The sequence below is a fragment of the Danio rerio genome, chromosome 2 (genome assembly GCF_052040795.2).
Source record: "Danio rerio strain M-AB ecotype USA chromosome 2, GRCz13ab, whole genome shotgun sequence".
NCBI classification, from domain to species: Eukaryota; Metazoa; Chordata; class Actinopteri; order Cypriniformes; family Danionidae; genus Danio; species Danio rerio.
Window position 1 is genome coordinate 6,814,411 of NC_141022.1, and position 24,249 is coordinate 6,838,659.

At 35.3% G+C, this 24,249-nt stretch overlaps 3 protein-coding genes across 11 annotated transcripts in view; 1 reads left to right on the forward strand and 2 right to left on the reverse strand.

Annotated features, from left to right (window-relative positions):
• Window positions 1-8,615, forward strand: part of aldh9a1b (aldehyde dehydrogenase 9 family, member A1b) — a 21,048-nt gene extending 12,433 nt beyond the window's left edge. For 2 of the 3 annotated variants that reach the window (XM_087239127.1, XM_087239128.1), the window contains exons 9-12: window positions 2,537-2,624; window positions 4,014-4,155; window positions 6,188-6,300; window positions 8,032-8,615. In XM_087239127.1, the coding sequence (XP_087095253.1) occupies window positions 2,537-2,624; window positions 4,014-4,155; window positions 6,188-6,300; window positions 8,032-8,126 (438 nt within the window). In that variant the 3' untranslated portion in view covers window positions 8,127-8,615. 3 annotated transcript variants of the gene reach the window in all.
• Window positions 8,508-20,379, reverse strand: zte38 (zebrafish testis-expressed 38). The gene is given in 12 exon segments (NM_001039809.1): window positions 8,508-8,845; window positions 8,953-8,996; window positions 9,074-9,113; window positions 11,905-12,143; window positions 13,134-13,282; window positions 13,665-13,732; window positions 15,427-15,453; window positions 15,561-15,581; window positions 15,672-15,708; window positions 15,811-15,874; window positions 17,649-17,772; window positions 20,151-20,379. Coding segments are annotated over 12 exon segments (918 nt in total). The 5' UTR covers window positions 20,202-20,379; the 3' UTR covers window positions 8,508-8,791.
• A 2,470-nt stretch (window positions 20,380-22,849) lies between these two features.
• The window catches only part of prdx1 (peroxiredoxin 1), a 34,091-nt gene continuing 32,691 nt past the window's right edge, over window positions 22,850-24,249 (reverse strand). For 6 of the 7 annotated variants that reach the window (XM_087239379.1, XM_087239375.1, XM_087239377.1 and 3 more), the window contains 2 exons: window positions 23,565-23,695; window positions 22,985-23,373 (listed from right to left, as the gene is read on the reverse strand). In XM_087239379.1, the coding sequence (XP_087095505.1) occupies window positions 23,288-23,373; window positions 23,565-23,695 (217 nt within the window). In that variant the 3' untranslated portion in view covers window positions 22,985-23,287. 7 annotated transcript variants of the gene reach the window in all.

Sequence of the window (24,249 nt, forward strand, 5' to 3'; positions counted from 1 at the left end):
TTACAGGTTTCTACGGAACCCCGGAAGGGACGTAGTGGAGGAGAAAAAAAATTGGCTGGGTGAAAAAAAAATGAGTGGGAGGAAAATATATATTTCTAAGTTTTTGCATTCTCTCGCAAAGTTTTGCGTTCTCTCGCGAAACTGTTTCTCCACAAACACTTCCTGTTCACTTCACTCACATAAACCTTCCCGTTTTTGCCGAAATTCTCCCGTATTTTACCATTCTATCCAACTTTCTTCACATTACTGTGCGTTGATCGTCGCCTTTCATATGCTACCTCTGAAAATGCACGTATAAGCGCTGACTGACAGACGCGCTCCATACAATAAACTGATCCCAGATCAGCGTCTGTACGCGCCATTTACAGAGGAGCACAGAGGAGCGGGTGCATGTTTAAACAGACAAATACACTGAATAATATGTAAACATCTCCATCCTGCATGTTTTATTGTAAACAGCTAATTTTCTCTTAAATGAGCACAAACAGTTTCTAAAGTAACGGAATGCTTTCATTATTGATCTGTGCATTATTCTTACAGAGACACCTCTGTTATCAAACTAAACAAAACATGAGACTCATTGCTGCTCACTTGTTTGATAACAGAAGTGTCCATTTAAATGGCGCGTACAGACGCTGATCTGTGATCAGTTTATTGTACGGAGCACGTCTGTCAGTCAGCGCTTATACATGCATTAGCTGGTTCAGAGGTTGCAAAGTGAAAAGCAACGATAGACGCACAGATTTAATGTAAAGAAAGTGGGGTAGAATTGTAAAAATGGGAGAATTTTGGCAAAACGGGAGGGTTTACATGAGTGATGTGAACAGGAAGTGTTTGTGGAGAAACAGTTTTGCGAGAGAACGCAAAACATCTTTGAAAACACAAAAACTTAGAAATATATATTTTCCTCCCACCCATTTTTTACCCAGCCAATTTTTTTTGTCTTCCACTACGTCCCTTCCGGGGTTTTGTAGGTTTCCAACATTCTTCGAAATATCTTCCTTTGTGTTTAATAGAAGAAAGAAACTAAGGCTACGTTCACACTGCCAGGCTTGGTGCTCAAATCTGATTTTTCCATGGCTGTTCAGATCATGGTCCTAAACTGACCTGCATGCGCAAAAGTACGATTACAGAGAGCACAAAACGTCTAATTATGCACACAGTGTGTGTACTGCATGCGTAAGCACGCTGTCAGATCATGCTTATGATTATTACCCTTTTCACAACCGTGGTGTATAACATGAACTGTAAAGGGTTGTTCTGCTACTACTAGTGTGTATTTCAGCATTTGAGACCTAAAATAAGTCTCTTGTGATTAAAAACACTGATCATTTGTGATTTATGACAACCGAGGTGTGTGGCGCTCTAACCACCAGTGTTGATGAGCAGCCGCAGACTGAACTGTGAAGGTGGGGTTGGTTTCTCTCTGTTTTATTTGGTTGGTTTATCTCTTTATTTCTCTTTGTGAGTTATTACATTTTACTTCGTTATTAACAGCAGACACGTGCAGAAGGGGGGTTTGGGTGCTCGAGCACCTGCCCTTTTGCCTTCGAAAGTTTTTTCAAAATGAACAACCAACTTTCTGTGATACTGTAATCGCGCTGTGTGCTGTTCTACTGTGCTGCTCTACATGTCGCTTGAAGATTATGTAAAAGTCACATGTAATCTGACATAACAGTTCACACTGATGTCGCATTGCAAAACATCAGATATGTGACTGATTTAAGACTAAATATGAAAGTGGCACAAATCTAAAGTGAAAAGATCAAATTCCATACGGTTTGGGCTGTTCACACTGTCATTACATGAGTCACCTGAGGGGGGAAAAAACAGATTCGGGCCACATTTGCCTGCAGTGTGAACGTAGCCTTAATCATGTTTATAAGAAGCGGAGGGTGAGTAAATGATGACAGAATCTTCATCTACCCCTTTAGCTATGTTAGTTTTTCTAAATTATTTTCAAATCAAGGGTGGTTTTCAAAAGTGTATAGCAGAATTTTTGTAACATTTTAAAGGGTCACGAAATGCAGACATTTTTTTTTTGAGATGTTAAAATATTGTTGGTTTTTTTTGTATAGGTGACAAACTGCTGAAAACCAAAGTTTTCTTGGAAATGAGATTTTCAATTTGTCTGCATGTAAAGAGTGTCTAACTCCATGTGTGTTTGTGTACTTGTTTTTATATCCCAGTGGGGACTTAAATTCGCACAGACTCATCGAGACTTGTTGCAGAATGAAGTATTTTGAAAATGTAAAAATGCAGGTTGTTTTCGTAAGAGTAGGGTTTAGGGGTTAGGTTAAAATATACAGTTTGCATAGTAGAACCATCATTACATCTATGAGGGTCCCCACCAGGATATAGGAACAAGTTTGTGTGTGCATTTGTGTGTATTTGCCACATAATGAATTTCCACTTTTTGGAAACACCCCTTTTCCATTTTTTTTTTTGTCCAATCACAGCTGTGAAAAACAGGGCCGTTCAATGTCACTTTAATAAATGATACTGATTGTAAAGTTGCTGTTGTTTTTCTTGACAGGGAGCCCAAGTGCTTTGTGGAGGAGAGCCTTTCAGCCCTGCAGATCCGAAACTAAAAGATGGATACTACATGACTCCATGTGTGCTCGGTGAGTTGGAAAAGCTGTCGTCAGTTGATGTTTTTAGGTTTTGTGTTTTGGAAACATTCACTGGATTATTTTTGTAATGATCATTTCCTTAAAGTCAGCTTCTAATTGGAAGGCTTCTTCCTCATTGTGATGTAGATTCTGACTGAAATGTAGAGCAGGACTTGATTTTGTCCATTTGTAAATGATATCTATTGGCTGATCTCATTTGATTGACAGGTTGTTTTCCCATGCTTGTACCAGTAAACCGATGCCATTGATGAGGAAGGGAAATTTCTTTTAATTAAAAAATTCTGAAGGGGCATAAATAAAAGAAATTTGGCTTTTCATAAAGTGTTTTTTAGTCTAATGTAAAGAAAACCTCTATAATAATACACTTTTGTTACGTGTCTGTATATTTTCATAAATCTTATTCAATCATATTGTTTTATTATTCACATTCTGAAGAAATTTGCAGATAAATTTGCTGATGCATAATTTACTTGATAAACATTTTATTAAAAAATGTTTTAATAGCATGTCATGTTTTTTTATGTCTGTGGGGTGTCCAGTATTTTTCTCTGTAAAAACATGTAACTTTTATGTCAAACACTTGACTTGACTTAAAACTTGACTTCTATCATGCTGGAAATATATGCAAATGAGCACACATTTAATCATATAATCCCAGGTTTGCTTAAACATAATACGTAATACAAAATACAGTTGTCATAATTATTAGCCCCCGTTTATTTTTTCCCCAATTTCTGTTTAACGAAAAGATTTATTCAACATTTCTAAACATAATAGTTTTATTAACTCATCTCTAATAACTGATTTATTTTATCTTTGTCATGATGACAGTAAATAATATTTGACTAGATATTTTTCAAGACACTTCTATACAGCTTAAAGTGACATTTAAAGGCTTAACTAGGTTAATTAGGTTAACCAGGCAGGTTAGGGTAATTAGGCAAGTTATTGTATAAGGATGGTTTGTTCTGTAGACTATCGGAAAAAATATAGCTTAAAGGGGCTAAAAAATTTGTCCTTAAAATGGTTTTAAAAAATTTAAAAACTGCTTTTGTTCTAGCAGAAATGAAACAAATAAGACTTTCTCCAGAAGAAAAATATTATCAGACGTACTGTGAAAATTTTCTTACTCTGTTAAACGTCATTTGTGAAATATTTAAAAAAAGAATAAAAAAATTCAAAGGGGGGGGCTAATAATTCTGACTGCAATTGTACATTTGCAATAATCAATTGACTGGGGAAGTAATTAGTGTGAAAACAATTAGTTTACTTTTTTATCCCATTCACTCGCATTGTCCTGCTTTTAAATTTTTCATAAAAAACAGTTGTCCGTATTGCTTGTATGGCAACTTTAAATCTGTGTTTTTTTTTTGTTTGCAGACAGCTGCACTGATGACATGACGTGTGTGAAGGAGGAAATATTCGGGCCTGTGATGTCAGTATTGACCTTTGACACTGAAGACGAGGTTCTTCGAAGAGCAAATGACAGCGATCTTGGCCTCGCTGCAGGAGTCTTTACCAAGTAAAGTGGATAATTGTTTTTTTTTATACACTATATTTTGGGGTTACAGCTTTCGAAAGAATGTCCAGTCATATTTAAGCAAAAAATATGTATGAAGCACAGCTTAAACAGTGGTCACTTTCAAATTCAGGACTTTGTGTGTCACTTTTTCCATTCTTTATAACGTCGATTCACTTCAGATTGATCTGTAAAGTTTTAAAGAAGCAATGTTGTTCAGCAAGGCAATGGCTGCGTTTGAAATCGCATACTTTCAAACTACATAGTAGGGCTGCACAATGTATCGTTTCAGCATTGATATCGCAATGTGATCATTCGCAGTAGTCACATCGCAGGATCTGCAATGTTGAGTTTCTATTATAATTTATCATCTGCATGTGTTTTTGATGCCCGTCATTTGAATGATTTTTAAAAGCATTCAGGTATAAGAAATTGTACCATTTGTGTTCCTAACTATTTATATAACAATTTAGAATCATTTTTCTTTTTCTTTCATTTTTTGTACTTGAACACTGTAACGGCCCATTCACACAGGGCTTCAGCTTCAACGCATCACGTTCACTTTGAATGGGTGACGTCAGGCGTTGCCGAAATGCATTGTGGATCTGTCAGCGCTGCTTCAGTGGCGTTGCTCGCTGCAGAAGTTGGGACTTTCTCAACTTTTCAAGCGCAGACGGAAGCGTCAGCCAATCAGATCGCTGTATGCAAATACACCAGCTAAGACCATGGCCGATTGCTGACTAATTTCATTGGCTGATGCTGCTATGACAATCACATCAGCCACAACTTCAGACACGCCTTCTGTCAAGCGTTGACGCTAAAGCCCCGTGTGAATGCACTGTAAGACTCGGGACACGACAAAACACTTTTCCTTGATTGTATTTATAGATTGGTATGCATGAAAATGCTCGCATGCAAATAGAGAAACGCACTGCAAATAGCACACACCACAACGAAGATGTGTCGGGGGACCCGAAAAATTTCAAAGATTGTTTATTGGATATTATGGAGATGCACTCTCACTACAGAATTATCCCAATTACCCCATTACCAATTCTTTCCAAATAGAGATATAAAGTCATCTGGTGAAATTGTATTCATATCGCAAAATAAAAAAAATATCGCAACAGTAATTTTTTATATTGTGCAGAGTAGTATGTCTGAATTCATATAATTTAAAAAACTGTAGAAGAGAAGTACCCGGATGACCTACTACTTCGGGCGAGATTCTGAAGTGCACATTTGATGGACTCTACGCTATCCCATGATGCCACATGAGAGAATTCATAAATGGGAGTGAATCAATGCAACTTATGCAGGCAGGTCATGTGATAATGAGAAATGGTGGATATAGTATGTCTGAGTTCCATTCATACTACTCACATTCATACTTTATAGAACATTCGTTTCTAACAGTCGAGTAGTAAATTCAATTTCAAATGTAGTAGCTGCTAAGTAGTAGGCAATTTTGGATGCAGCCAACAGCCAAATAAACAAACAAATAAATGCAGCCAATTTATTGGATAAAAAAAGCTGTAAAATAGTAATATGTAATATCAAATTATTCCTGTGATTAAAGTTTAATAATTAGTCTAGTCTTCAGTGTCGCGTGATCTTTTAGAAACCATTACAATCCGACCCAAGTTTTCGTGATTCTGTGATCGTGCAAAATCAAGCAAATGTTGCGGAGCTCACAATATATACTTTTTTAATGCCACAGATTTGCAGCATATTTTGGGCAGTCAGGACAAAGTTCATATTCCAGAGCGCCATCTGCTTACTTTTGCTTTCAAAAATATGATCAAACTACTTATTTAAAATGAGTTGAATCGACACTAGTATTTAGTGTTTAAATTTAATCGTTCAATTCACTTAAATTCGTAAAAATTATCAAGTTAAATTCTCTCCTTTTTTTTTTTTTGTGAACTAACAATTTAATTCAAGTGGCTGAATGACATTTCTGTAAGTAAACAAAGCTAGACTGGGACTTTCACATTTGCCAATGTTTCCCTTTCCTTTGTTTGTGACTCTCTAGAGATGTTAAGAGAGCGCATCGTGTTATAGAAAACCTGCAGGCTGGATCTTGCTTCATCAATAACTACAATATCACTCCTGTAGAGGTGCCGTTTGGAGGATTCAAGGCTTCAGGTGAAGTGACTGTCTAAATGAAAAGAGTTTACAAATGTTTTTCCCTCTTTCTGTCTTGTATGCGTGATCCTGCACCACAAAATAAGTCATAAGTGTCAATTGTTTGAAACGGAGATTAATAAGCTTCCCCTTGATCTGATAGGACATTGGGTCTCATTCACTAATAATTGTGTACATTTGTTTTACTTTTTTTGACAATAACAAACGTGAGGCTTTGCTATCAGAAATTATATTTGCTATTAAAAAAAAATCACTTATTCCTAGGCCTGTCACAATAATCAATGTATCGACGCATCACACAACACATGGGCATGACCTCAGTCATTTTTGGTGATGCAATATATATCGCCCATACATAAAAACCAATCCTAGCAACATTTTAGCTGATTGGAGGTGTCAGTATGGTTATATTATAGTATATATTCTTGTGGGTGTCTGACAACTGATAATAGATTTGCTAGCACAAATCATATCCTTGGTTTCTTTTTACCTTGCACTTTTATCGTTAACATGCATTATTATTTATTTAGGACATGCGTTTTCACATTCTGATTCCACTGTCTGATTATTAAAATGACTTTAATTAAATGTTCTTAAGCATAAAATATGATGTGTTCTTTGGAAGCGTGTGCTTGCATTGTGATGATATTATATTGTAATTTTTACATATAATGAGTGGCATAAAATGGTTTTCAAATGACTATAATATCGTTTATCACAATATATTTTGGTGCAATATATTATACAACAAAAAATAGACATCGTGACGCCAACTTATATGTGAAAACGTCCATATTCACATTTCATGCAAAAACTTCAGTGAATAAGACCCAGTATTTTGGCAGAGATGCAACTATATGTAGATACAAGGCCAATAATGCCAATTTATTTAATTACAAAGGCTGATACAAGGCTAATAATGCCAATTTATTCAACTACAAAGGCTGATAGAAGGCCAAAAATGTCTATATGTGAAATTAATTGAATAAATTGGCATTTTTGGAGCTTTGGTGTTGCCGCCCTTTTGAATATATATTTTTGCACTTTTTGCTGTTTGGCTGAGCACCCATTTAAGTGATGTGGATTGAGTTTTTGATATATTAACAGTAGGAAATGTACAAAAAAAATCATGGAACATGATGTTATTATTCTAATGACTGGAATAAAAAACAAATCATTTACAATAGCTATTGCCAAAAATTTACCAATGCAAAAAAAGGTTTTGTGGTCCAGAGTCACAAACAGTTGAAGTCATAATTATTTGTCCTCCTTTGAATCTTCTTTTCAAATTATGTTTAACAGAGCAAGGAATCTTTCACAGTATTTCCTATGTTTTTTCTTCAGGAGAAAGTCCTATTTGTTTTATTTCGGCTAGAATAAAGCAGTTTTTAAGTTGCCTTAAGCATTATTTGTTTTCAATTGTTTACAGAGCAAACCATCATTATACAGTGACTTGCCTAATTACCCTAACTTACCTAATTGAGTTGAATAATAGTATCTTCAAAAGTATCTACACAAATATTATGTACTGTCATCATGGCAAATCAGTTATTAAAAATGAGTTATTAAAGCTTTAATGTGTTGAAAAATCTTTCCGTAAACAGAAATTTACAAAAAAAAAAAAAGTATGCAGGGGGGCTAATAATTACGGCTTCAACTGTATAATGTTAGCTCTATGATACTAAACTCCCACTTTGTACTAATTAAACACAACCTTCTGTCTGATTTCAGGTATTGGAAGGGAAAATGGCCAGGTGACCATTGAGTTTTACTCTCAGCTGAAGACTGTGGTGGTGGAGATGGGAGATGTCGACAGTCTTTTCTAAACAACACTCACATTTGGTCGGCTTCTAGACTCATGACTGAATATTCCAGCAGGATTAATCTATGTATTCTAAAAACTGACGCACTCAGTTACTGAAGTATATTAATGTTCACTACCGATGACTGATGTTTAGCTCGCAAACATAATTTCCTGTCAAGCAATGGCAGCTGTCTTTGAATATTTCACAATCAAGTGCCTGTAATGTGTAATGGTATGATTATGAGAGTTTCAATTGTTATTTTAAAAAGCAATGTTGTCTATTAAACAGAGATAATATGATATTTTGGTTAATGCTGTGAATATATGCACTAATATCTTTCAATGAAAAGGTTTTGCATCATTGTAATAAAGGAGCTTGTGTTTAATGAAGGAATATTTCATGTTAAGTGATCTGAAGTGTGGTTTATTTGATCCATAACAAGCAGCTGATGTGTCATGCATTTCATTTTGTACATTCAGTGAAATAAATATCTTCCTCATTGACTCCAAACAAGAACTCACCTCAAAGCTTTTCAGTTCTTCAAATTATAAGCAGGAGGAATTCTCTAGAACTTAGAACTTCTACCTGGTAAAAAGCTGGTATCACAAGCGTAAATGTTTTAAATATGTTGGCAAAAATGCTGTTAAAGACACGTTTGCTTGATGTGAACTTGCTTTGAGTTTTTTTTAAAAGCATTTCTTCTTTTTCCTCCTTCCAGCATTGCTTCTTACACATTTCCTCTGTGCAAATGTATAAAGGAATGAAACAAACAAACAAACAAACAAATCAATATCTGTTTTGATTTTAAAGCACATCTTCATCTCTGTAGAGGCCGAAAGCATCTTACCTTTGCGATGGACTTTTTGGGCTGTTTAAACTGTGCAACAGATTCTGCAAAGGATAAAATCGTTTGGAAAATACTTTGCTAAAGCAGACCAGATTTTCTGAAACTAGTTTTATAGACTCACCATCTTCAGACGGCAGGTCCTGCTCATGGTTTCTCATCACCTATCACAGAAATATTTAATCAAACGCTGAACACATATCAAAGATTATCCTACATAAAGTCATTAAACAGACAGTTTACCCAATACTGAACATGTGCTGTTAATTTGCTCATTCTCAGATCATCCAAAAGTTAGAGGGTAGGTGACATTTTTTTAGAAGAAGAATACTTAAGCTGAAATCGTGTTCTCTGGTGATTCATAAACACAGGGAACACAAAAATGAATCCTGACGACTGTAGACAACATATCGAGGCCCTTTGGTCTGAACAAGAAATTGAACAGTACTTACAACATTATCATGTTATCCATAAGCTCAAACCTCAGTAAGGTTTCCGCAGGTTTCACAATGTCAAATCTTAGACTATTATAAACAAAATGGAGGAGCTGCAACACAATGTTGGTCTCATTTGCAATGTGTATTACAGCAAATTGTATAAGCAGCATCATTTCAAGAGTTCACACTTAGCTGATGATTTATTATAAAGCTTGTTTGGCTTGTCCCGGGAGAGTTGCCCTGAGCTCAAAAGATCTTCGAGCCCTCCCGTTTGCAAGGCGAGAGGGGAATTTGAGCTCAGGTAGATCTCGAGAACACCCCTGCTGTAGTAGCTAATGAACAGATAGAGATTGCTCTTAAGAGATAACTACTGACTAGGAGCATGTCTATGGCATGTCTATAGTCAACTAACTTAAGTTGCATGTTTTTGGATGGCGGGAGGAACCCGGGGAAAACTCACGTGAGCATGGGGAGAACAAGTAAACCCCAACCAGAAACGTCTGTAAGAACTAGAACCAGTGACGTTCTTGCTGTGAGGCAATAGTGCTAACCACTGGGCCACCATGCCGCCCATCTAGGAAAGGAGGAGGAGAAGGGGTGGAAGGGGGGATTCTTCAAACCGAAGATGGCTGTTATATGGAACTCAGGGTATTTATAGTGGCTTAAGAATCGTCTGATTGGTGAATCATAAATCGAATAATGCGAGACAGGCTGTAAGCAATCATAAGCACGTGATCCTCTCGAAATTACTTTATAAATAAACATCACTTGGTGATTAAAAATAACTAAAGACCTGGGTTCTGCTCTTTAATGATCTAAGATCTTTTAGCATATCCTGGATCTTTTTAATCTTGATAACTGATCTCTGGCTTATTTGGTTTTTTAAACTAGTTTGTGAATCAGATTAAAATGTCTGGATGAACTGATTTGAGATCAATGCATGTGTTGTGAAGGACAGATCTGTCGATCCTTAAAATCATGACATGGTTTCCACAACATTCATTCTTCCATGGCAGGGCGCCACACCAAAATTCATCCCGCCACGGCTACATTACAGCTTCTCATTCAAAACATTCAGTCATTTATTTTTAAATAGTGGGTTATAATCACACCAAAACGCATTAAAAAGTAAGTGAATTTTAACAGTTTTCTGTAACTGTAAAAGTGCTGTGCAATATTTGTTTAACCCTTTAAGGTGACATGCTGACTGACTGACTGCGTGATGTGTGAGGCTAGCAAACTTTTAGCAAGCTTTCAGTTAAGATAAATGCAACAAAGTCATTGAATGGCTCGGCATACAATGACTTTATCTCGCTGGAGTTTATAGCCCTTTTTTCTTTACTTCAGGACACATTTATGCTGCTCTGTAGGTCTATTGGAGACATTCATAAATATTCCTAGCAAATCTAATAAATGTTGGAGACATACTTGTTACATAAACGCTCCAAATCGCACTTCAGCAGCATTTATTTGAGAGCGTGCAAGAAGTTTTATGTAAGAACAGAGGAAATCAGCGAGCAAGCAAAGAGATTTGCATGCTCTTATTACATAAATCAGACTCAACTTGTAATACTGCGCTAACAACAACTGTCATTGAAATAACGCCATAGGTAGTCGGTAGATCTGTGTAAAAGGCCTGCCACCACAGCTGAAGAAAATCCAAGAGGAAACACTGCATGATCATCAATGCAGCGATTGGCTGACTGCACAGCAGCGTAAAGACATCATCTGATTAATATTCAATTATCAATGTGATCAAAATTACATAAAATTCTTAGTAAATGGTTTGTTAAATATGATACAGTACGTTTAATATCATACAACATTTGTTGTAGGCTGCAGGCTTTACACTTTTATGTGTCAAAAGAGTATTTAGCAATTTTCTTTAGTTTTACATTTAGAGTGGATTTTCTTTAATATAGTAGGCCTAGTCAAGTCTTAATCATGTGGCATAAGGCAAAATTGGCTGTTTAAATTAATTCATCATCAAAAAAGGCTTTTGTTATTGGTTAAGGCGTCTGCAACCTTTGTGAAGCATCAAATCATCAGCATAATAGCTGTCAAAACACATGCATGACTGCGTAAATAATTATTCTTTAATAAAGCAAAAAGTAAAGAGAATATTGTGCATGTCTATTATCATACACAAATTGTACTAAAGCTCGGTAAAAATAGTACATGTTTGTATCTTAAAAGTCCTAATTAATAAATGTTCTATTTGAACCCCTTGGGGAGGACCACCACGTTTACCTTTTTTTTCTTTTGTGCATTTTTTAAAACAACTCTCGTATAAGTTTTGAAGAATGAAACTATGGATCGTGTCAAATCACCAATAACCAAATCCAGCTAAATGAGTAATCCACGTACAAAGAACGGATGTCAGGAGTTCAGCTAAAACATATCTTTAGTGTTTTACCAATAATAAAAGCCTTCATCTTGGATGTCCGGAGGGTTATTAATTAACAGCAGATGTATATTTTTAAGTGAACTATCCCTTTCAGATGCATGTGCTGTTCACCGTTTCTGCAGGTCTGATGTGATGCAGTGAGGGCGTCTCCATCTCCATCTCATTCTCACTCAACTGGCCCCCATCCTGCAGCTTCCCGAGGCGACTCTGGGCCGCTGTCACGCGCAGCTTCATGGTGTGATAGCGAGACTGCAGATCACCCACTCTGAAGTGCACCGCTGTTCCCTCAAACCACAGACTTTCATTCGCCCCTGCTTTAAATCCTGGTGGCTCATATTCAGGAGGCGTAACTCAAGTGACAAAGAGACAAAAGCACATCAGTCAATTTTATTCCGCTGTGGCGACCCCGGATTAATAAAGGGACTATTAAATCCTAATTGAATCAGGATGACAAACTATATACAATTGAAATAAAAATCCCTGTATGAAGAGGAATAGATTAAAACACATTTACTGTCACAACCTGTGGGACCAATTATGATTATATTTTTAAAACGTAATATTGTAGTCTAAACATGGACAAACATGACAAACTATATATCATTTCAAGGTTAACATTTCAATTCAATTAAATTTCATCAGATTTTTGATAGATTTTACTGAGCAACAGTTATTTATTAATTAGCAACAAGCATACTCATCAGAGTTGTAAAATATTACTTTGCTACAGCAATCCACTTGTAAAAATATTTTAGATATTTGTTTAGAGGCTAAATTCAAATCCAATACCACCTAACTTACCATGCTACTTTAAATTTGATGTCTACTTTACAAATATTGTCAAAAATATGAAAAATATGGTTCATATTGCTCAAAACAAAGCGGGAGCCCATGTATGGTCATCAGTGGAAACTGAATGGTCATCTGTGGTACTGCATCCAATCAAAATCCTTTTGGAAGCTTATTTTTTTTTAGATATTAGCTTCAAATTTGGAATATAATCTGTTCATATATTTAGATTTTAGGCTAAAACTTGTTTTGTAAAACGCATATTTTATGTAATATTTATTTGTTTTTAAAATCATGAAGTCACTTGTTACAATCTGACATCTGTCTTCTTTAAAACGAGACCAAGCTTAAAACTATGCACCATAGCATTGAAAATTGGCATTCATTTAAGTTTAACATGTCATTTGGGGGGGGACAGTTAAGGAGTTTTTTCTTTTATTTGAATTTAAGAAAGTGTTTTTGACCAATTATGATCTGTCTTAGTATCATTTTAGAAAATAACCTGGATTTCTAGATGAAATGAAGAAGAATGTAAAGGCAGTGTATTGTACCATCATCATTGTAGTAGAGTTTCATCGTGAGGTGAACGGCAGTGGGCAGAGCCTCTAGATTCTGCATGAGAAGAAACAGCTTCCTGATCAGGAGTGTTGAAGCTTTCTTTGTGTCCTCTAAGGTCACTCTGATGTCCCCATTCACATTACTGGAATCCAAAAAAGATGATAAGATTAGTATATGGATTAGTGTACGTGAATAGACATTTAAGCTGGTGTTATGCAATAAAACTACAGTAGTAAACATTTCAAGTGGATCAAAAATGTTCTTCAAAATTGTCCAAGGACAAGAATGAGTGGTGAAACATGATGATCCACTTCAAATGTTGACTACTGTTGTTTACACTACCACTCAAAATGTTGCATTTGTTTGAAATGTAATTGAATTTATTAATAATCTTACTGACTCAAAACTGAAGAATATTTAAGAACAGAATGGGTGCACCAACAGGAAATGCAAGCCGAGGAAAATTGTATATATACAATATCCTTTAGCGTCACCAAACACATGACTGATGAACAATACTTCACCTCAGGATGTCCATCTGTGGTCCATGCTCTGAGTATCTGAACTTAAACTGATAGGACTCGATGACGTGCTGAGACAACACAAACAAAACAACAGATTTGGAGAAGGTGTATTACTGCTGTTCACATTCCTGTTATTAAGGTATTATAGCTTACGTATATAATTATAACTCATATGCCACATTTGTGAAGCTTTCCATGTATATATCCAGGTAAATATAAGATAATAAGATTAATTGTGATAATTCTATTCACAATCCTAGTTATAAAGTAAAATAATTATACATCTGTATATAATAGTATATACTATTCATATACAGCATTATATATTGTATTTTCTCTTTCCTTAAACAAAACATTCATTCATTTATTTTCTTTTCAGCTTGGTCCCTTTATTAATCTGGGGTCGCCACGGCAGAATTAACCGCCAACTTATCCAGCATATGTTTTATGCAGCGTATGCCCTTCGAGCCGCAACCCATCACTGGGAAATCAACAAAACATATATACAGAAATAAAACCTGTCTTGTTTTAAATATTTATTGTGAAAAATAAAATTGTTTCTTCCCTGATTTATTATACAACTCATGTTGTTTAAAACAAGTCATCTTAGAACTCAATTTATTTTTATTATTATTATTCATATATTTTATTGTAAAAAGAAAAAAAAATATATATATATATTTGACATTTTTAAAATAATTTTACCATTTTACAAATACAGTTGAAGTCAGAATTATTAACCCCCCTGAATTTTTTAGACTGCTTGTTTATTTTTTTCCCCAATTTCTGTTTAACGGAGAGCAAATTATTTCAACACATTTCTAAACATAATAGTTTTAATAACTCATCTCTAATAACTGATTTATTTTATCTTTGCCATGATGACTGTAAATAATATTTTACTAGATATTTTTCAAGACACTTTTATACAGCTTAAAGCGACATTTAAAGGCTTAACTGGGTTAATTAGGTTACCTAGGCAGGTTAGGGTAATTAGGCAAGTTATTGTATAACAGTGGTGTTCTGTAGATTATCGAGAAAAATATAGCTTAAAGGGGCTAATTATTTTGTCCCTAAAATTAAAAACTGCTTTTAAAAAAAAATTAAAAACTGCTTTTATTCTAGCTAAAATAATACAAATCAGACTTTCTCCTGAAGAAAAATATTATCAGACATATTGTGAAAATTTCCTTGCTCTGTTAAACATCATTTGGAAAATATTTAAAAAAGAAGAAAAAAATTTGAAGGGGGCTAATAATTCTGACTTCAACTATATATGTTTTTAAAAAAACATACTTTAAAAATTTCTTAAACATTTAAAATATTTATTCATTTTCTTTTCAGCTTAGTCCCTTTATTAATCTCAGGTCGCCACAGCGGAATGAACTACAAACTTATCCAGCTTATGTTTTATGCCCTTCCAGCCACAACCCATCACTGGGAAACACCCATACACATTCACACTCATACACTACGCCAATTTAGTTTACCCAATTTACCTACAGTGCATGTCTTTGGACTGTGTGGGAACCCGGAGCACCCGTAGGAAACCTACGCCAACACAGGGAGAACATCCAAACTCCACACAGAAATACCAACTGACCCAGCTCGAACCAGTGACCGTCTTTGCTGTAAGGTGATCGTGCTACCCACTGTGCCACTGTGACGCCCCATTTAAAATGGATCTTTATCATTAAATCCCAATGTTGCAAAATAGTGTTAAACCCAAAAGTAATACTCAATGGAAGATAATAAAACTTACATTACTGTCATGTGGGCTTGTGTGCACCTGTGGAAAATAAATTGTAGAAATGTACGTAATATGCTATTATATGTACATTATTTAAATAAATCTTATGTAAATATAAAAAATAACATAAATATTTGCATATTTACCCCAATTACCAACATTTGAAGCTGGAAAATATAACAGTTTATTCAATTATTAAAAACAATATATATATAAAAACATAATAAATATTTATTTATTTATTTAATTAAACTCACATATCTCTTCTCCAAAGCATCAAAACATCCCATCAGCCTTGAAGGACAAAAACACTTTTATATCATCATTTTTTGCTTTTACTGTGCACTATTACAAATATAAAATAAAATTTACCGGAATAATGAAGCACACACTTACCATTTGATGAGTTTGTGGGCTCCAGGAGAGGAACAGTCCTGTTTGAGGACTTTGATACACAAATCTACAACAACATTCAACACACGGCCTGATTAAACTGTCTGATGTTCAGTAATTAATAAAGATGGGGTCTTGATGCAGACTCGGTGCAGTTGCAAGCTGAGCTGCATGCAATGCTTTTAATTAGGGATGTCCAGATCCGATCACGCCGTTTCAGATTCGAATTCGGAATTGGACATTACCTTCTGATCAGGAATTGAATATATATATATATATACTAAGCACGTAGGAGGCGTGCTTAGTGCCCCCACTAGTGCTGATATACAGCCATATCACACTGCTACGAGTGTAATATTGCGTTTATACAACAGTTTGACGACATAGTTGTGTATATAAAATCAAAATCAAACATGGAGAGTCTCAAAAACCTTTTTTTATGAGGAACTACTTTCTTCCGCGTTGGATTCAAATCATAAGCTGACAGTTAAACAGCTGAGCAAGCATCTTTTAAACTTTACATCTGTAGTTTCTACTTTTTGCGAGGGTGCTCGCTGCAGAGCCATTTGAGGGGAGCTGAGCTCCAGCGAGGGGGAGCATGAGCTGTCTCTCCTCCTCCTGTAAGCTGTTTTAATGCGTACACCAACCCCACCCCTAACCCTACCCCCAGTGACATCATTCGTAGAAGAAGTGCAAAAAAGGTGGAGCTCTGGCTCTGCAGCGAGCACCACTTGCTTTTTGCTGGCTGTATGTGGGCGGAGTAATACACAAAGGCAAAGAGCTTAGAATGACCAAGAGGCGACACTCTTGTGTAATTTGTGAAACAGCCACTAGAGGGCGCTGTGGCCATTTTGGAATGAAAACTCCAATAGAACATCAGCATATTATTAAGTGTGTAAAATAAACTATTAAAAGTGCTGATGATTGTGCTATTAAGTGTTGTATTGTCGTCTTTCAGGTTGTATCTCAGCTTTAATGAACTTTTTAAATAAATAAATAAAAAACAAAGCAGCTGCTTGCTATTGCGACAGTAATGAGATCCAATGGACGGCCGATCACTTTCACTCCAAAATGGCGGAATCCGTGGCTAATGCTGGGCGCTGCTGTTGCAATGGAAAGTTCTATTGAGTGTCGCCTCTTGGTCATTCTAAGCTCTTTGACAAAGGTTAAATATATCACAGCTATCAGCCAATCAGATTTGAGAACCAGACAGAACTGTTGAATATATATATATATATATATATATATATTAGCTGGAAGCGAAAAACATGAATATGTATGCGGTCTGGATGTATTATAAAGTTGATGACAACATTGCCATAGTAAACTGTGAGATATGTAAACTTGGGATTGCCTTTTAAGTTGAAGTGCTATTTGTTTTATATTAGATTTTTTATACTGTTGCACTAAAGTCCAAAAGTGAAGAATTTATGTTAGTTATTACTTGATTGTTCAAGCTACTGCACAGAAGTGCTCTGTTTGTTAACAGAGTTGTTGAATATTAAAATACTATAAATTAAATTAAAAAATAAGGAACATACTCGATCTGTTTTTTCGCTCTTCTTTATTTTTTTATGTATTATAAAAGTATCGGATCGAGTTTTGGTATTGGTGAATACTCAAAATCAAAAGACTCGAGCTCAAGGGCAAAAAAACCCCAAAAACTAATTAGGACATCCCTACTTTTAATGCCCACAACCAACCCCACCCCTAACGCTACCCCTCACAGTGACATCACTAGCTCCATTGAGTGCACTGTGTCTGACATCGCATCTCTGAAATATCCAGTCTCAGCTTGCAAATCCAAGTCTGCATTCAGATACTATTGAATATAACTGTACCCTCCAGGTATCTAGATCTGTAGGAGTCCTCTGGAAATATCCCACGCAGGTACGTGATGGAGGATACAGCAATAACCACCATGCGTTTTACAAACACCAGCGACTGAGCCTCGGTGTCCAGAGCCTGATGACAAACACAGATTCAGTCCAATTCACAATAATGTTGCAAAGCAGCTTATAAACAATGTTGGCTATACAGTATATAAATAATCAGATGCATGATAATGTTGCATTTGGTCACTTTTTCCTGATTTTGTTCACAGAGGATATAACAAAACCCCATAATGGATAACTTTGACTGCAGGTCTCGTTGAGCTGACATTACACACTTTAGTTTATAAACTGGGGGAAAAGAACATTTTTTGTGCATAGCTTTGTCAATATTTAATCAGATATGGTGGAAACTGAAATGTTCATCACAATATTATGGTTTTAATGTTCAGCTAGGTTTTAGTTGAAATGCTTTTATTTTGTAAAAAAAAATAAAAAAGTAGTAAGTCACGTGTTGAAACCACACCGTATAGATCAATCTGTGTTTTTTTTCAAGTGAATGACTAATAATGGGTATAAAAGAAATACTTAATCTGTCTTAACTGAAAAAAATCTCAAAAAGATTCACTCAAGCTATTTTCAGACAATTTTAATAGAGTATTCTGTAAATTTCTGTGTATTTGAGAAGACAAAATATATTTAATTTGCCTTTTAATTTACTGCCGAACACGAATGGGCTCAGTGTGAGAACAAAATTGAAATAGTGGACAAAAAAGCTCAAATTATTTATGTAGGTCAGGCCTGTAGGCAAGGGGAGGGGGCTTCGAGTGGTTCGAAAGACCCACACCTCATTGACAAAGGTCCAGAATTTGTCCATGAGCTCATTTGTTCTATTTTGACTGCTACACCATCATACATTGTGAAAATAACCCATTGAAAAAGGCTTTAAGACCAAACCGAACCCTCTGTTGCATCAGTGTAGCACTTCAGCTAATCAGTTTTGGCCAATGTAAACTATTATTTTACATGAGTCGAACATCCAGCTGGGCGAGAAAAACATTCAATTGGATGTAATTGAGGTATTGTTTTCTAAAAGAGAAAACATTTTACAAGTAACTTTTAATCTAAATCTTGGACCTTACACTTGAAATGACTGATAAAAAGGTGTGATGCACCAAAAGGGGACCATAATTAAATGAATTAATTTTGAGGCTAATTTGGCTATTGTTGTTATCCATGAACTTTCAATCAAATGTACTTTTTTTACAAGAGAGGCAAGAAAAATCATGAAGCTCTTTTATTATTCTTATTATTATGTTTTAATTTTTTACTATTTAAATAGCCAAATTCAAACTGGGAAAAGTTGAATGTGCTAGACAGTTTGTTTTTTGCCTAATAAATAACAATAGGCTTCAGTTTTTAATTAAAAATATTAACAGCTTCCTATTTTTTTCATGATATATGATGTAATGAATTTGTATTGTAAAAATAAGTATTTATTCATATTCTTTAATCTAAACCTTTAGGAAATATGTTGGGTACATTAAGAAGTGTGTGGTGGCTACACGGTGGCGCAGTGTATAGCATGTTTGCCTCAGCAAGAAGGTCGCTGGTTTGAGCCTTGTCTGAGTAAGTTGGCGTTTCTGTGTGGAGTTTGCATGTTCTCCCCGTGTTCGCGTGGGTTTCCACCGTGTGCCCCGGTTTCCCCCACAAGTCCAAAAATATGCTATAGGTGAATTTGGTAGACTAAATTGTCCGTAGTGTATGAGTGTGAATGAGTGTGTATGGATGTTTCTCAGTGATGGGTTGCAGCTGAAAGGGCCTCCGCTGCATAAAAGATTTGCTGGATAAGTTGGCGGTTCGTTCCGCTGTGGCAACCCTGGATTATAAAGGGATTAAGCCGAAAAGAAAATTAATGAATAAAAAGTGTGGTTATGATGACCACCCGACAAGCTAATTCAACTAAACATAGTGCTTAAAATATCTCTAAAATTCAGTATTTAAGAATGATAATTAAATAGAAAATGAGACAAATAACTGCAAAAAGGTCCATATTTTGAGAAAAAAGAACCAGGCCTGTATGGTTACATACAGAATTAAAATCACTTCAATTTAATATAAACACAAGCGATCTTAGTCAAAAAAGGGTCAATAATGAGCCTTAAAACACTAACTTACATTGTCATTTTAAATGAAACCATTGTCTTCAGACAATATTACAATAGTTTTTAAATGTACATGATGAAATTAATATTTGATATATACCACCGTATTAAACTTTTTGTCTTCGCTAAAATCCCAGTTAACGGAGTTACTTGAAGGGTTGTTTAAAGTGAACGTTAAGGTAAAACAGTAGTTACATTCATTTTAACGATATCAGCTAACTTACATTACCTTTTTAAATAAATTAGTAATACAACAACTGATAGTTCAATTAAACTCATTTGGTTGCAGTGTATATTTTGTTTTATATACGTTGACAGTGTAAATGTCATTAAGTTAGTATCTCACCTCAGCGAGCACCTGTTTGTCCTGATTTACTTTCTTCTGTAAGGTTGTCATTCTTGAGCTTACTTTGCCGTTAGTCTCTTCACACTAAAACGACCCCCGCAAAACTGTTATGGCTACACTAAAGAAACCAACAAACCCTTAGTTAAATAAATACATCAATATTTATGCAGGGTAAACTGTTATTTGACAAATATTTTCGTTTCTTGGTAAGTTCCGCGTCAAAGAAAAACCGCTGCCCGTCACAAATTGAATGAAGCGCGTAACCCTGTCGGTGTCTGTCACGAGCATTTGGCGGTAAAGTCCTGAAGGGGGCGACGTATGATAAACACTGATTTTTCTAAAATTATCTGCTATTTCACTGATGAAAATGCTGATATTTTGACTATGTAGTACTAATGCAGATTTATTTAGACTATGAAAATATTAGAATACAGTTATATTACATTTTTCAGTAAAACAGTGTTTATTTACACTTTATTTATTTATTTATTTGTTTATTTTATAATATTGCAAACAGAACTTCAAACTATATATATATATATATATATATATATATATATATATATATATATATATATATATATATAGTTTGAAATTGTGTTGCGAATATAGTCAGATTTCCTCACAGTGTAAATGAACATTAATTTACTGTAAAATGAGACATCCTTACATATGAAAATAAATCAAAATAAGACATAAATTATCACACTAATTCAAATGCTTGAACTAAGGGGTGGTTCTGGGAGTGACACAACCTAAACCTTGACCACAAAACCAGTCATGTTTCATAATTTTTGGAAATTAATTAATTAAATTAATCAACTGAAAGTTCAATAAAAAGCTTTTCACTGGTGTACACTGTTAGAACAATATTTGGCAGACAGACATATGACTTTTTAAAAATCTAGAATCTGAAGGTTAAAAAAAAGAAAACTACAAATACTGATGAAAGTAAAAGGTTCATAAAAGCACATATTACATCCAAAAGTTGACATATTTACCCTAGAAATAGTAAAAAAAATCATTCTAATTATTTCATGCATAAAAAAAAAAACAAAATCAATGATTTTGACCCATACAATGTGTTTTGGGCTATTGTCTGGTTTAGTGGCCCAGGTTCACACATAAGCATATGCATGAATATTAGCAAGCTAGTTTACTTGCATCACTCTATGCTGAAGAGATATATCATGATGATATTAGAGTACTAAAAGCTGGTGTTCGGCTTATTTTGGTCAAACACATCCAGTGGTAGAAAGAATACTGAAAAATCAAGTAAAAGCACATTTACCTGCTTAAAGATGTAGTGCAAGTAGAGTATTTGTTGTAAATATTACTCAAAAGTATGAGTAAAACGTAGACCTTTTAAAAGTACCCAGGTGTAGAGAGTATTACGCTGTAAAAGGCTAATGCATTTACTTGTGGATCTGTGTACAAACGTAACATTCTGTAGTGCATTTAGTTATTGCCCAGCACAGGCACACAACGTCATAAGATGTTAATATTAGGTTAATTTAGATTGTGATGTCAAGTGACCAAAATTCAATGTCTAGCCAGTGTCTTAAGTACATTATTTTGATGTCCAATAATGTCAAACTTCAAATGATGTTGATACTTGGTTAATGTTAATTTGTGTTGGAAAGTGACCAAAATCCAACAGAGCCAAAATCTTAAACCAACATCATATTGATATCAAATACTGAGATTTATTCATCAGGTATGGCAACCAAAATCCAATATCTGATAGACGTCACAGTGGTAACATCCACATAACATAAAGCTGTAACATCATTAGACATTGGTATTTGGTTGGTTTTAGGTTCCATGTTGGACTTTGACGTTGGGTTCTGACATCAAACCGATTTTCAGTTCCAAATAAAATGCAACACCCGCACAACGTTGAGGTACAACACCAATCTAACATCATGTTGACGCCCTGTGTCTGCTGGGTGTTTAAATCCATTTGGGTCACCATACGGGGCAACGCAGTGGCACAGTAGGTAGTGCTGTCGCCTCACAGCAAGAAGGTCACTGGTTCAAGCCTCAGCTGGGCCAATTGGCGTTTGTGTGGAGTTTGCATGTTCTCCAGGCAATTGTGGGTTTCGCCCACAGTCCAAACACATGCGATACAGGTGAATAGGGCAGGCTAAATTGTCCGTAGTGTACGAGTGTGTATGGATGTTTCCCAGAGATGGGTTGCAGCTGGAAGGGCATCCGCTGCGTAAAACATATGCTGGATAAGTTGACGGTTCATTCCGCTGTGGCGACCCCAGATTAATAAAGGGACTAAGCCGCAAAGAAAATGAATGAATGGTCAAACAATAAAGATTAGTCATCTTCTCATCAGTGCCATGCATCCAAATAGTCTCTGGGTTAATGTGTGTGAAGAACATCTTCTTGGACACTTCTAATGCTTCCAAACAGTTTGTTGCAATTATAAAGCGCTCATGTCTTGAGGTAGCTCATTATGATGCGATTTGCCTTCTGTGTGATTTGATTGGACAGGAGACACTGGACTTCTAATCCCCATAGACAAGAGAAAATAAAGTAATGACTGCAGGATGAAGGACAGTGGTGGAGTAAACTTACCGATACTGCACTAAAAATGTACTCGAGGGAAAGTAAAAGCACACATAATTAAAACTACTTTAGTAAACTACAATTTCTGAGAAAAAAAACTACTCAATAACAGTAGAGACAGTACAGAGTGTTTGTAATTTGTTACTTTACGCCACTGAACACATCCGATAACATCAGACCGAGAAAGACATGTAGTACTAAAGATTTATAAATGTTTACAAATCAAACAGCGGTAACAAATAAACTAAAAAAGCTTTTACAAAATACGTGTTTATTATTTGAAATGCAATTGTTGACAGTGTAGTCAGAAGGTCATCGCTATAAAACATCTCTTTTCACACAAAACTAAAAACGGTAAGACAAAGTTAAACAAACCAACTCAAACGGTTCAATACATTTCAGGTAGTCTGACACACTTTAGTCCTACAACTTTACAATATATAACACTATATAATAAGAATAACCACCTGTAAATGGATGTACTAGTCCAACCAGTAGCATTAATTCACATCACTTCTGTCTATTATACTATGCTGCAGAGTCTAGTGCCTTTAGTTTTAATTTTGCTTGGAGAAGAAGTCTTTGCTCTGATTGACATCGGGCTTAATAGTGTCTTTTCCAGGCTTCCATCCGGCTGGACAAACTAGAAAAAAAAAAAAAGCATGCGCAAAACAAAAACAACTTTATATGCAAGATTACTGTTGCTAACGGACTTATTTACCTATTTTAAATACTCATGTATGTAATTTATTTCCCCTTTACCTCTGATTGTAGACACTGTACAGTATGAAAAAGGAATGTTACATGGAATCAGGTCAGAGATGAAAGTGTTACCTTCTCCATGCTTATCGGTGAACTGAAAGGCCTGCACCAAGCGCAGGGTTTCATCAATGGAGCGACCGACTGGCAGATCATTGATGGTAATCTGCCGCAGTATGCCCTTGTCGTCAATAATGAAAAGACCCCTGTGATTAAGAAAAAAAGTCATCATTCGGGTTGTTTTATTATACAGGGTATCTGCAGGTTTCTAAGAGTTTTATTTAAGACTTTTTTTAATACCACACAGAATTAAATATATGACCAAATTTATAGTAGAGTAGGGCGTAATATATAGTTTTAGCATGGATATCGCAATGTGCACATCTGCAATAGTCACATCTAGGCATGAGACGGTAACCGTGTTCAAGGTATACAGCGATTTGGAAAAGTTAAGGTTTTAAAACTGCCAAAATATTCTGTGATACCGTTCCCAAGGTATATGTTTTTTTGTTTTCGTTTTTTTAGGACAGCAGTATCACCAACAGAAAATATAGAGAAACATGCGGCTTCAAATTGTAAAGAAATCTGTTTTTGAAACTAAGGAAGACAGCAGGCTTTTTTAATTAGCCTGATATGTTTATTGTTACAAAGTATTTTAAATAGTTCACAAAATAAAATATATTGGCTGTTTCCGAAATCAGTAGGTACTGCATTTGAATTTGAATGCATTACTTGACTGATAGAAAAGTGTGTTTTATAC